We start from the raw sequence: 13431 nt of genomic DNA, 5'->3' as shown, positions 1-13431 counted from the left end.
ACTATAAGATTGGTATGTCCTTCTTTTTGATCATCCCATTCAACACTGAATCTCTATCTGCTCTTATATGAACCTTTTGGGAAGATGTTCCACTAGATGTTGTGAAGATTTGTGCTTATTTAGCCACAAGGGTGTTGGTAAAGTCAGGTACTGATGTAGGTGAGAAGGTGAGGAGGCCTGGGGTTCAGTCAGTGTTCACACATTATGTTCACTAGGGTTGGAGCTCTATAGCAGGGGAGCTTTCACTCCAGAAACACTCCATCCAGCAATGGAATCATGCCATAATCAAAAGGTCAAACCCCCCCATCCTCATTCTGAACTTTGATCTAAACATCACCTCGATTATTTGATTGATTGATGTATGGATGGATGGATGGATGAATTTACCTTCTAAACTTTGCTCTGAACATCACCTTACTGATTTAATATTATTTCTTTGTTTGTTTATTTGTTTGATGTTTGCTTTGCCCTGCTGGCACGCGATTGGCTAATCATCATAATCATCAGGTGCACTGGGAGAGACACAGAGAACGCGCGCGCTAACCCACTCGGTAATCAATTCGCGTGCATCCACTCCTCCTCTTTCTCTACCTCCTCCTCCTCCGACTTCTCTCTCTCCACCTCCACCTCCCTCCTGTCCGGTCGGCGCCATCGCTCCGATCGGGAGAGCGCGTTCGTCTCTCAGCGCGCGAGACGCCCCCATCGCCGCCGCTCCCGTCAGTGCGGTCCGTTTTGCGCGCGCCACGCACACCGACCTGCACCAACACACACACACACACACACACACACACACACCCCGTGCTACACCGGAGCAAGAACCCCCAGGAAAGGAGGCAGAAGCGGAGGACCGAGACTCGGGGCAGGATGCGCGCGCTGCTCGGCGTCCCGACTCCTGTCCTCCTCCTCGTCGTGTACGGATGGTGTCCCTCTATGGTGAGCGCGTGCCTCCGTTAACGCGTTTATTACCTTTCTGTGTGCGCGCTTTCTTTTACAGTCGAGGAGTCTTTTACACGAGAGTGTCACGTGACCCGGGCTATACGCTGTATGATTTCTGGATGATGATAATGGTTGTTTTTTTTTTTTATTAGGATGCACCGTTTTTATCTCACAAATGCATCTGGCGAACTTTGCGCGAATTCCGCGACTGCACGTGAAGAACAAGAAGGCGCACGCGCGCGCTCCGTATGCCTCTCTTAAGCCTTGTTACACAGCGGGGCTGCAACGTGCACGTGCACGCGCGCGACGGTCGGCTTTAAAGTTTGACTCAAAAAAAAAAAAAAAAAAAAAGAAAAAAAAAAAGGTCAATAGTGGAGCAAACGGTGACCTCGTGACTTGCGCGTGCGTGTGCGTGCGTGTGTGTGCGTGCGTGGAGACAGATTCACACTGCAGGTCTGATTGTTGCGCAGAGGTGCGCGAGCGTTTGCAAGGAAAGGAAAAAAAAAAGAATGAGGTGGAAAATGCAGTGTCACTAGAGACCGGCGGACGCGCGAGCGCGGCCACACACACACGCAAACTGTTGCTCCTATTCACGTTATAGGAGGTCGACATGCTGACACACACACACACACACACACACACACACACACACACACAGTGCACATATTCCCCAATAACTCTTGCAGGAGAAATATTTTTTAGACATCATTTCATTCACAAAAATCATCTCGCATTCAAAATCTGTTTATATTTTAATTGATTTTGTTATTGATTTTAAAGTATTTCACCCAAATTCTCCATACAGTCTTAACGATTAGTAGAGGAAAGAAATATTTCAAATTTTTCAGAAGGCAAAAGTTTCCAATATGCGGCTCTTATAATATTCTGCTCTTTAGCTCCATGTTATAGCAGCTATAAACACTTCTCCCTCACCGCTCCTCAAAACAAAACACCTCAGCGTCTCACTCCTGGTGCGGTTTCTCCTTCTGTTGCCCGTGTTCTTCTCCAGTTCTTCTCCAAATCTGTCGATCCTGTTATCGAAATCCCCGAAATTCACCATAGAAGTTCCTTCACATGCAAAACTCCTCCAGTGGAGCTCAGGAGGGTCTTTAGGAAACATCTACAATAGCTGTCTCACTCCGTATGGACCTGCGTGTTCAACGCTCTGAACTCACACCTGAACTTCTCCCGGCCAATCACAATCCAGCATTCACGCCGTGCATATACACTCAAAAGTATTGGGACACCTGACTTTTTCAGCCACGTGCTTCTTCCACAAACCGTTACCAGAAATCCGAGGCACATGGTGTTTGTTGAGGATGTACAGAACCTGGAATGAAATTTAGAATTAGGAGACCCAAACCTGTTCCAGCATGACAACGCAAACCCTGTGCACAACGCCAGCTTCACGAAGATCTGCTTTCCATGGGTTGGATGTGTGTGGAGGATCTCCTGCTAAAGAGCTCCAACACTATTAGGATCAATTCTAGGATCCTTATAAAAGCCACAGTCAGGTGTCCACAAACTTTTGGCCATAGACAGATAGAGAGAGAGAAGGAAATAGAATGGATTGTAAACGGTTAATTATTTGTTGTTGCTTTTTAAAGCAGAATGTTAATACACACACACACATACACACACACACACACTCACACACACACACACACACACACACACACACAAACACACACTCACTGCCTGCACACTGGTAATAAACGTGTAATTGAAGGAAATGTTAAAAGGTTAAAATAATGAAAAAACCGCGTTTCGCTCGTTCTTCACATCCTGCACACATCATCCTGCGTTCCTTTTTACTTCTTTGAACTCAAATCCACGTTTTTACGTGAAATTGCAGCCACACAGTACGAGAGTGCAGTGGTTTTATAACGACTGGTCCATGAGCTGAAACAGAATAAAAAAAGAAAACAAAATTAGCCAGAATAAACATGTGGAATGCAATAAAACCTTCATTAATAAAAAGGGAAGAAAATCAGAATGAAAGAGTAGAAAAACATTTACCCAAAAAAAAAATTATTGAAAAATTTGGACTAAAATTAATAAAAAATGAAAGAATAGAATAAAGTTCAAATGGAATAAATATATGAAGTAAAATAAATTGAATAAAAAATGATCAAATAAAGGATGAGAATTTGTCAGGCTGCAGACGCGGAAGCCGATATAGTCCGATCATTGTCTTTTTATTTCAACAACCGTACAACACAAAAACACTCATAAGCCGTTGAAAACAACAAACAAAGACATCCGCTCGATACGCGTTGTCCGCTATGAGTTTGAATGTCCCAAGCATAATCCATAAAGCCTTCGGCAATGAGTAATCCAAGTCGGAAGTGGAATTCGCATATACAGCCGGCGGTCGAGCAGCCACGCGATTGTCCAGCTTGACAATATAACGACCGACAGCCTGTGACTCAAGAACGTGAGTTTATGTAGTCTGATCTTTCATGAGCCACAGCTGTCGGTAATCTTGGGAAGCAGCGTGACTGCTATCGAGGGGGGCGTGGCAGGGTGGATCTCTGACAGCTACAGACGGGGGCGTGGCAGGGTGAATCCCTGACAGCTACAGAGGGGGGCGTGGCAGGGTGAATCCCTGACAGTACCCCCCCATCCAGGGGCGACACCAAAACCCACCTATGCCAGGCGGGCCAGGGCACTCCGAGGAAGGCCTCCTTAGACGCCTGGGAGCAACGGAGGCCTGGTGAGCATCCTCTGCGGAGAGCCGGCATGGAACAACACCTTGCAGGAGGATCCGGAACGGAGCCACGCCCTCGGTGCTGACGGGAGGCTGATTAAAGCCCCTGGCGGGGATTGAAGCCGGAGCGATCTCCATGGCGGGGAACCGGAACTGGACGCCAACCATGACAATGACCGGGGAGTGGAGGACGTCCCGGGCGGAGACCAGGAACGTCGTACCACCCTCTGAGGGACCTGGAGGACCGCCGTCGCCGTCAGAGGGACCTGGAGGACCGACGTCGCCGTCAGAGGGACCTGGAGGACCGACGTCGCCATGCGGGGATCCTGTGGGCGATCCGTCGTCCTGAAGAGGACCTGGGGGCGAGACGTCACCCTCTGTGGAGCTTGGATGCGATCCTTCGCCCTGCGTGGAGCTTGGATGCGATCCTTCGCCCTGCGTGGAGCCTGGATGCGATCCTTCGCCCTGAAGAGGACCCGGGGGCGAGACATCGCCTTCTGTGGAGCCCGGGGGCGAGATGTCGCTTCTGTGGAGCCCGGGGGCGAGACGTCGCCTTCTGTGGAGCCCGGGGGCGAGACGTCGCCTTCTGTGGAGCCCGGGGGCGAGACGTCGCCTTCTGCGGGCGCTGGGGGCGAGCCGTCGCCTTCTGTGGGCGCTGGAGGCGAGCCGTCGCCTTCTGCGGGCGCTGGAGACGAGCCGTCGCCTTCTGCGGGACTGTGGGGTGAGCCGTCGCCGTCGGTGGAACCCGGGGGCAGCGGTTCAACTTCCCTTTCGCAGTCCTGGAGCCGGGGTGAGTGCACAGGGAAACCCCTGGGCGTAGGGGCGCTCCTTGGGACCCTTAGGAGCAGATCGGAGCCTACTGAGCAGCCTGGAAATGGGGTGAAGCCTGCCTGGAGATCCACGAGCGGAGAAGGGCTCGCCTGGAGGTCCACGACATCAGTGGAGCTCTCTTTGGGACACTGAAGCGGAGACGAGCTCGTGGGGTCGCTCGGAGGCGGAGACGAGCTCTCGGGAGGAGCCTGGAGCGGAGTCGTGCCCTCTTGAGGAGCCAGGAGCTGGGCGGAGCACTCTTGAGGGACCTGGAGCTGGGCGGAGCTCTCTTGAGGGACCTGGGGTGGAGCCGAGCTCTCTTGAGGGACCTGGGGCGGAGCCGAGCTCTCTTGAGGGACCTGGGGCGGAGCCGAGCTCTCTTGAGGGACCTGGGGCGGAGCCGAGCTTTTCGTGGGCGAGATGTCGCCTTGGAAGGGGCTCTGGGATGTGGCGTCGTCTGGAAAGGGACTCGGAGGAGTCACTTCGCCTTCTGTGACCGGAGGTGTCGGCTCGGCGCTCTCGTGACGGGTCTGTGGCGGGAAAGCACGCTCGTGGAGACTCTGTGGCGGCGCGGCGCTCTCGTGACGACTCTGTGGCGGCGCGGCGCTCTCGTGAAGACTCTGTGGCGGCGCCGCGCTCTCGTGAAGACTCTGTGGCGGGAAAGCATGCTCCTGGAGACACTGTGGCGGGAAAGCACGCTCCTGGAGACACTGTGGCGGGAAAGCACGCTCCTGGAGACACTGTGGCAGGAAAGCACGCTCCTGGAGACACTGTGGAGGCGTGGCACGCCCACGGGAACCTCGGAACAGAGCGGCACGCCTGTAGAAGCTCTGTGACGGCATGGTGTGCTCGCCGACGCTCGGAGATGGTGTGGTGCGTCCACGAGAACCCCGGAACACAGCAGCACGCTGGTAGAGACCCTGAGATGAAGCAGCCCTCTCATCAAAACATTGGGGCTGAGCTGCAGGCTCATGGGAGATCCGGCACGGAGCCGCGTGCTCTTGAGAACCTTGGAATGGAGCACCTTCCTCCTCAAGGGGACTGTAGTGGAGATCCACCACCTCTATCCCCAACTTCCCCAGAAGCAGCCCGCTGAATTCGGCGAGTGAGCCGAATTTGCCCCCTTTGGCGCTCCATAGTGAGCTGGCTTTGGCAAGAACTTCTCCAGACAGGAGGGAAATACAGAGGGCAATCTTGGCTCGTTCGGAAGGAAACCGGGAAATGTTAACAGCCACATACTCGCCGATGCCTTGCAGAAATCCGCCCAATTCGTCTTTTTTCCCCGAGTAACGAGCCGGTAATCCCCTCGCGCTCTCTGAGGGGCGTGGCGCAGCCGCGCTCTCATGATCCGGCTTCTGTGGATCTGAACCGCGAGAAGCGGCACTGAGCTTCCGGAGAAAATCCGAAGCCGGGTTCAGCTGCCGATCCGTTGCGGTCGGAATCGCGGAATGGCGAATCCGCGTACGGTATAGGTCGGTCGTTCTGTCAGGCTGCAGACGCGGAAGCCGATATAGTCCGATCATTGTCCTTTTATTTCAACAACCGTACAACACAAAAACACTCATAAGCCGTTGAAAACAACAAACAAAGACATCCGCTCGATACGCGTTGTCCGCTATGAGTTTGAATGTCCCAAGCATAATCCATAAAGCCTTCGGCAATGAGTAATCCAAGTCGGAAGTGGAATTCGCATATACAGCCGGCGGTCGAGCAGCCACGCGATTGTCCAGCTTGACAATATAACGACCGACAGCCTGTGACTCAAGAACGTGAGTTTATGTAGTCTGATCTTTCATGAGCCACAGCTGTCGGTAATCCTGGGAAGCAGCGTGACTGCTATCGAGGGGGGCGTGGCAGGGTGGATCTCTGACAGCTACAGACGGGGGCGTGGCAGGGTGAATCCCTGACAGCTACAGAGGGGGGCGTGGCAGGGTGAATCCCTGACAGAATTTAAGAGTAAAATATATTTCTTAATGAATTAAAATCAATACAAGAATTAAAGAGAAGAAAAACATTGACCAAGTAAAATAGAACAAATTAAAAACTTAATTTAATTCAAATAAAAGAGTGAACTAAAACAATAAAAAAAGAACAACAAAAAAGAGTAGAATTCATAGTTCAAATTCAATAAATAATTGAAATAAAAGAAATTAAAAATGAATTGTGTCATACGAATGAAAAGACAATAACGATGAGAAATAAAGATCGGAATGAAATAAAAAAAAATAATAATTAAAGAGTAGAGTTTGCAGGAAAAAACAATAAAAAAAATCAAATAAAATAAAGTGAAAATGAAATAAATGAAATAAATAATTAAATAGAAAAAAAAAGAATTATCAGATAAAAAGTATGAAAATAAAATAAAGGATGAGATAAAGAGTAAAATAAAAATGAATAAAAATGTATTCTAACAATTAAGGAGTAGAAAAACATTTACAAAAAAAATGTAATAAGTATAAAATTAAAGAGAATGAGAATGAAAGAGTGGGCTAAGATAAAAAAAAAGGATAAAAAAAAGAATAAAAATTAAAGTGTAACGTTATAATTAAATAATTATATAAAATAAACTATAAAAAATCTATCTATCTATCTATCTATCTATCTATCTATCTATCTATCTATCTATCTATCTATCTATCTATCTATCTATCTATCCTTAGACTAAATAATAAATTGATCAGAAATATGAGGCAGTGTGATCATTAGAAGGCAGAAATGACTTTGACTCCTCATGAAGTGCAGCTGTGGAAACTAGACGTAGGAGTCGTAAGTGTCCTGCACTCGTCTTTCTCTCCACTTCATACTGTTTATCCTTCGACGCTCCGCTTCAGATCCGCTCATAAACCCTCGCCTCGTCGCCGTGTCTCGTAGAGAAATGTGTCACGGCGTTCTCCCAGCAGGAGCCGAGGCCGTAGTCGCTGCCTGTCTTTCAAAAACGCTTTATTTATTCTCCGTATTTCTCCACCCAATCTACTAGTGCTGTTAGGAGACCAGCGACGGGTAGACCCATGCGTCTGCAAATTCCTTCTGGGAGAAAAATGAGAAGAAGAGAGGAAAAAAAGCATTCAGATACAGAGGTTAGAAACCTGAGTGTGTTTCCTTGCAAATAAATAAATAAATAAATAATCCATCTTTTGTAACGCTGAAGGATCTCCTGGCCTTCAGCTTTTTACTCCTTTCACTGGAAATGTTGATACACTTAATGCGCAAATAAATTACTGTAAAAATAGAGTGTTAATAATTCAATATTAAGTGCTGACTCTTCTTTAAATCCTACAAAATGTCGACCAATTATATAAACATATATATCAGTAGGAGAATGCTGAGGATGGAGCCACCAGGTAGGAGAAAAAGAGGAAGGCCAAGGAGGAGGTTCGTGGATGTGGTGAGGGAAGACATGCAGGTAGCAGGCAGATGTAGAGGACAGGGTATGGAGATGGACGATCTGCTGTGGCGCCCCCTAATGGGACCAGACAAAAGAAGGAGAAGACAGAAATGGCGGTGCAGGAAGCTCAGCTTTTTTGTTTTCTACCTTTTACTCCTAAAGAGATTTACAAGGCAAACATTGCCTCTTTGTAGCCCATGTACATTGGGTCATTTCGGGATGCCCACTGTGGGCTCTGGTATGTTGTGTGAGATTTACATTTACGGCATTTTGGCAGACGCCGTTATCCAGGGCGACTTACGTTTATCTTATTCATACAATTGAGCAGCTCTGAGGTAAGGGCCTTGCCGAGGGGCCCAGGAGTGGCCGCTTGGAGTGGCTGGGATTTGAACTCGGATCTGAAGGGAATTCATGTTTTGGCTATATATTATCAGGTCCAGGTAGGACCTCAGTGGCCTCAGTAGGGGCTAAGTGTGGCCCCTGTGGGCCCACAACATCCCACTGACCACTCTGTGCTGGGTGTGGACTTATGGCCCCAGATGTGCTCCATAGTGTGGGACCTACTCGTACCCTGGATTTCATGCTGGTAATGGGGCTGGGGTACTATACTCAGTGTGGGTAACCCATACTTTGGGCTGGCCCTCTGGGGTCCCACATGGGGCATGTTTTCTGGGTAGTAATCAGACAATATGGCAAAAAACCTATTTTAATAATTATTATCAGGGGGCCCCTGGTTTGATCTGGTGTTTTTGTGCCCCCTGTATCTCAGTGGGTGTGGACTGCCGATACATTTACCTTCAAGGCATTTGCTAGACATTCTTATCCAGAGCAATTTACATTTGTTCCATTCATATAGCTGAACATTCGGGCTTAAAGGCTTTGGTGGAGCTGGGATTTGAACTCACAACCTTCTGATAAGAAAGTCCAACAACTCAACCACTGAGCCACCACTTCTCTTCCACACTAAGTAGATACGGCCCACAAATATTGAGACCCATGTAGGCTTTTAAAACGAATGGTTGCCCACAGAAAACCAGGATGGGTCTCAAAAGTGCAAGACCGCTGCCCAAACTGCCCCCAGAGACAATTCTAGAGCTAAATCTCTTGTTCTCGATTGTTCTCTTTTATATAATCCAAATTGTTCATTTCAAATCTCTGACACAAAATTGAATGATGAATGTTTTTGTTTGTTTCGATAAAACCTCACAAAAGGGACCACGTTTGTCCAGCATGTTTTTTTTTTCCTGTCATCTTTTTCATGCATGTGATTACGCAGTTACGTGGACAAGAGGTCAGCAACCCCTCGTTAAACTCTGATTGCATGAAACGCTCTAAATATAAGCTGGAGTTTGTCCGAGCGCCGAAGCGACACCATGTAACGAGGCGTGTGACTCGCGAATCAGGACGAGGACAGGATGAGGATATATGATGCCTGGATGTCTGATGTCTGGCATTTTCGGTAGTGTTATGGGTGGGTTGCTAAACGTAAAATTGCTTGTCGGTTTTTTTTTACGCAGTTAACTATTATTATCATTAACATTTGTGATCATCAACAGTTTACATTAAAAATAACTATTCCAAATAAAATGCCTGTTTGGTTAAATAAAATAATACTTATACTTTATAATATTTGATCAAAATAAAATACACTTTCTTTTTTAATAATTAAATTGATATTTTATTATAAAATAATTTAACTGATTAAATAAAATTAAATAGATGGAAAATGTTAAATAAACAGTTTACATTTGTTAGACCCTATTTGGGTAATATAGATGTGTATATAAGTGTGTGTGTGTGTGTGTGTGTGTATCTTTTCACGTTTAATAATAATAAATAAAACAGTGACACTGCACTCAAAGTGCGAGGCGGAAACTAAACGAACTTCAGCCTGCAACTTAATGCGCTCGTGAGAAAACTCGGATCGTAACTTTGTCCCGCACGTAAAAAGGATTTGCATTCGGTACATTGTGCAGCGAAGCGAAACACCTTACACCACTAACAATTACTAATGATTATTCTTTCTTTTTATTAACGATTTATATCTATACATTTTATCCTTTAAAACTACGTTTGCTGTCATGGAACGTCTATTAGTTCCTGTTGGCGCTTACATTCTAGCAGCTGCTTTTCCCCCCATCAGTTTTGCTTCTCTGTCTCTGAAATAATTCAGAAATTAAATGCGGATTATTCTGCTAAAGAGAAACCACAACGTCTGCAGCATCGAAGGCTCGGGCGGCTTTTGCGGTTACGCAACTTTAATGAACAGCAAGACAAACCATTAATTAGTTTCAAGGTCAAAAAACAGGCACAAGGTCAGCAAGCAGGAAAAACTTTGAAAAGTCTATTTTATGGTGGGGTGTGTGTGTGTGTGTGTGTGTGTGTGTGTGTTGAAGTAACTACATGCAAAAAAGTTAAGCATAAAATTAGTATGTGCTTCTTTTTGTGCCTTCAATTCCACATTTAGTCTCATTTGCTCTTCTAATAAACTCCATTCTTCTGAGAAGATGTTCCACTAGATTTTGTGGAGATTTGTGGTAAATCGTTCAGAAGGTAGGTCAGGTACTAATGAAGGTGTTGGAGCTCTATAGAAGGTGATCTTCCACTTTCACCCATGAAAAGCATAACTTCATTGTCATGCTGGAACAGGTTTGAGTTTCTTCAGTTAAAGTGGAGGGAAAATCTCACGCTACAGCATCCAAAGACATCCGATAAACAGCGTGCCTTCAAATGTGTGTTTTTGATGGATTAGTTGTGTACAGGAAACAGAATTCAGCAGTTCATCTCATGAATCAGCTGATCCAAGGCATTCATTCTTTTGCCTCATGACTCCCATAGAAGCATAGATCTGTATAAATGCAATAGATCTCTTTTTTTTTTGGTCCAAGTCTTGACATTATTATAAAAATTGAGCTAAATGTTTTTATAAAAAAGGATTTTGAAGAAGTCACTCAAATGATCTGATCTTCTCATCACTACTTATTACCCCTTTTTAACCGAAACACCACCTCAATCTGCTGTCCTTCATGTTGTCTCACTGATTACAAACCTCGAACAATCCAGAGAAACGGCACGGATACTTCCGGAACACCGTCATTCAGCTGCCTCTGTTCCACAAAGACATCAGGATCCTATCTGCTCAACGCCTTGGGCTTTCTTTTAACAGTAACACTAGAAGCCAAATCCCTGCCGTCACGTCCATTTGTTCAGCCGGTGTCTCGTCTCAGCGCAAAGCTTTCCCCCTGCAACGCCGAGATCTCATCTCGAGAGAGAGACGAGTGAGAGCGAATGTTTTTCACGTGACAGAGATATTCAGTTGCGAGTTTACGTTCAATTGTCCAATAAATGTTTCAAAACAGGCGACTGATTTGGAGTTTTAAGACGGGTTTTAAGAAGCGACATCGTTTTTCACCGCTGGCTTTGGAAACGTATAAATAATAGCATGATTTTTTTTTTTTTGTATTTCCAAAATGCCATTAAACATTTAGTCCTTATTTGCTGCTATAATCACCTCCACTCTTCTGGGTAGATGTTCCACTTGACTTTGAGGAGTCTTGTGCTCAATCAGCCACACTGGCATTAGTAGGTACGGTCAGGTACTGATGTAGGTGAGGTGAGGAGGCCTGGGGTGCAGTCAGCCTTCACATTTATTCTAATAGTGTCGCAGCTCTATAGCCGTAGGTCTTCCACCATAACCCATGGAAAGCAGATCCTAATGGAGCTGGCTTTGTGCTGTGTGCCTCCCAGTTTGTGGTAACAGATTTGGGAAGAACCACATGTGGCTGGAAAAATCAAGGGTTCCAATAATTTTGTCCATGTAGTGTATATACAACAGCCAGTATAAATAGTGGAATGTGATTGGCTGGAGGTAAGGCATGATACAGTGCCCCTGGAGGATAAAGGGGTTAAGGGCCTTGCCCAAGGGCCCAAGAGTGGCAGCTTGGCAATATCAGGGCTTAAACCCCTGACCCCATGTCCTAAATGGATCCAAATGAAATGAAAACATTCACTTTAATTGAGGGAGGTGGCAGCTCAGTGGTTACGCCGGTCAAATTTGGATCAGAAGGTCATGAGTTCAAATCCCAACACTGCCAGGTTCTCACTGCTGGGCCCTTGAGCAAGGCTTGTAAGTTTCTCTGGATGAGGGACGTCTTTAAATGCTGTAAATGTAGTTAATATTTGACTGCTGAATGCAGGTCCGAAAATGTCCTCATGTCCATCAGTCAGAAATGTGCTCATGGATCAAATGAGTGTAGAAACACCCACAGAGCACGAGTGTGAACCATTATGTGTCATTCAGCATTTATTTTTTTGGTTTGTTTGTCCAAATCTTGGCGTTTCCTCTGATGATCTCAGTCTTGTTTTTTTTGTCACAGCATGGTGGAAAACACACCAGGGTTCTATTCACACACACTAAACACTCAGGCTCAGTGCTTAATGCCTGTCCAGGAACCTTGTTGGCTTTCTCATTTGTTCTGTGCGTATATATGTGCGTGTGCTTCATAAACGATTGCCAGAGACCGCCACGTCCTTTCTAGTCAGCGTCGTCTCTCACGACTCGTCTCATCTCATTGTCTGTCCTCTGCTTTTCCTGAGCACCTGATCTCAAACAGCAGGTCAGAACGACCGGTTTTGATTTGTGCTCGCCGTGTCATTTCTTCTAAACACCTGATGCTGACGTAAAATACCACACATCTTCTCTGATGAGCACCTCCACCCAATTTTGGATACAGCTTTTTATCCCGGTTTGATGTTTCCATTATTGTGTCCCGTCTCCTGTAAATGGAATTTCAACCCTCATTGTTCAGAACGGAGGACAGACACGGGTGTCACGAGTTTCTTTTCTTGTTAAGAAGATGATGTTATTAGCACTTTCTTTTAAGGTGTAAGCAAGTTTTAGGGGAAAAACCTCACGCTAACCTTCATTATATTTCTCTGAGAGTGAAACCTGGCAAAATGATCAAATTGGGAGGAAAAAAAAAATATTACCACTAGTTGGAAGTACAAAATTGTACAAAATAGCATGGCATTACATTTTACCTTCACTGGAACCATGACTAGGAGACCCAAACCTTCTCCAGCATGACAGCACTATGTGCACAAAGGCAGCTCCATGAAGATCTGCTTTACATGGTTCGACGTGATAGATCTGCTGTAGAGCTTTAACCATATGGAACATGATAAATGTATATGTTGACTGGCCTCCTCACCTCGCTTACGCCCTTGTGGCTGAATGAATCCCATTCAAATCACCACAGAAATCTAATAGAACATCTTGTTGAAATCTTCTTGTTCTTCTTTCGGCTTCTCACATTAGGGGGCGCCACATCGGATCATCCGTCTCCATAACCCCCTGTCCTCTACATCTGCCTCTTTTGAACCAACTACCTGCATGTCTTCTCTCACCACATCCATAAACCTCCTCCTTGGCCTTCTTTTTCTCTTTCCTAGTGGCTCCATCCTCAGCATTCTCCTACTGATATACCCCATGTCCCTCCTCTGCACATGTCCAAACCATCTCAATCTCACCTCCCTCACCTTGTCTCCAAAACGTCCTACATGCGCTGTCCCTCTAATAAACTTATTTCTA

General features: G+C 46.2%; 1 protein-coding gene across 1 annotated transcript in view; it reads left to right on the top strand.

The window, feature by feature from the left end:
* The first annotated feature begins 546 nt into the window (after positions 1-546).
* The window catches only part of olfm3a (olfactomedin 3a), a 52459-nt gene continuing 39574 nt past the window's right edge, over positions 547-13431 (top strand). The window contains exon 1 of the mRNA XM_083547251.1: positions 547-933. Within this exon, the coding sequence (XP_083403377.1) occupies positions 865-933 (69 nt within the window). The 5' untranslated portion in view covers positions 547-864. The remainder of the gene's footprint in view (positions 934-13431) is intronic.

This window comes from Silurus aristotelis (genome assembly GCF_946808225.1).
Source record: "Silurus aristotelis genome assembly, chromosome: 1".
In the NCBI taxonomy this organism is placed as follows: Eukaryota; Metazoa; Chordata; class Actinopteri; order Siluriformes; family Siluridae; genus Silurus; species Silurus aristotelis.
The sequence above is the reverse complement of the archived record's forward strand: the minus strand, read 5'-3'. Positions and strand labels throughout refer to the sequence as shown.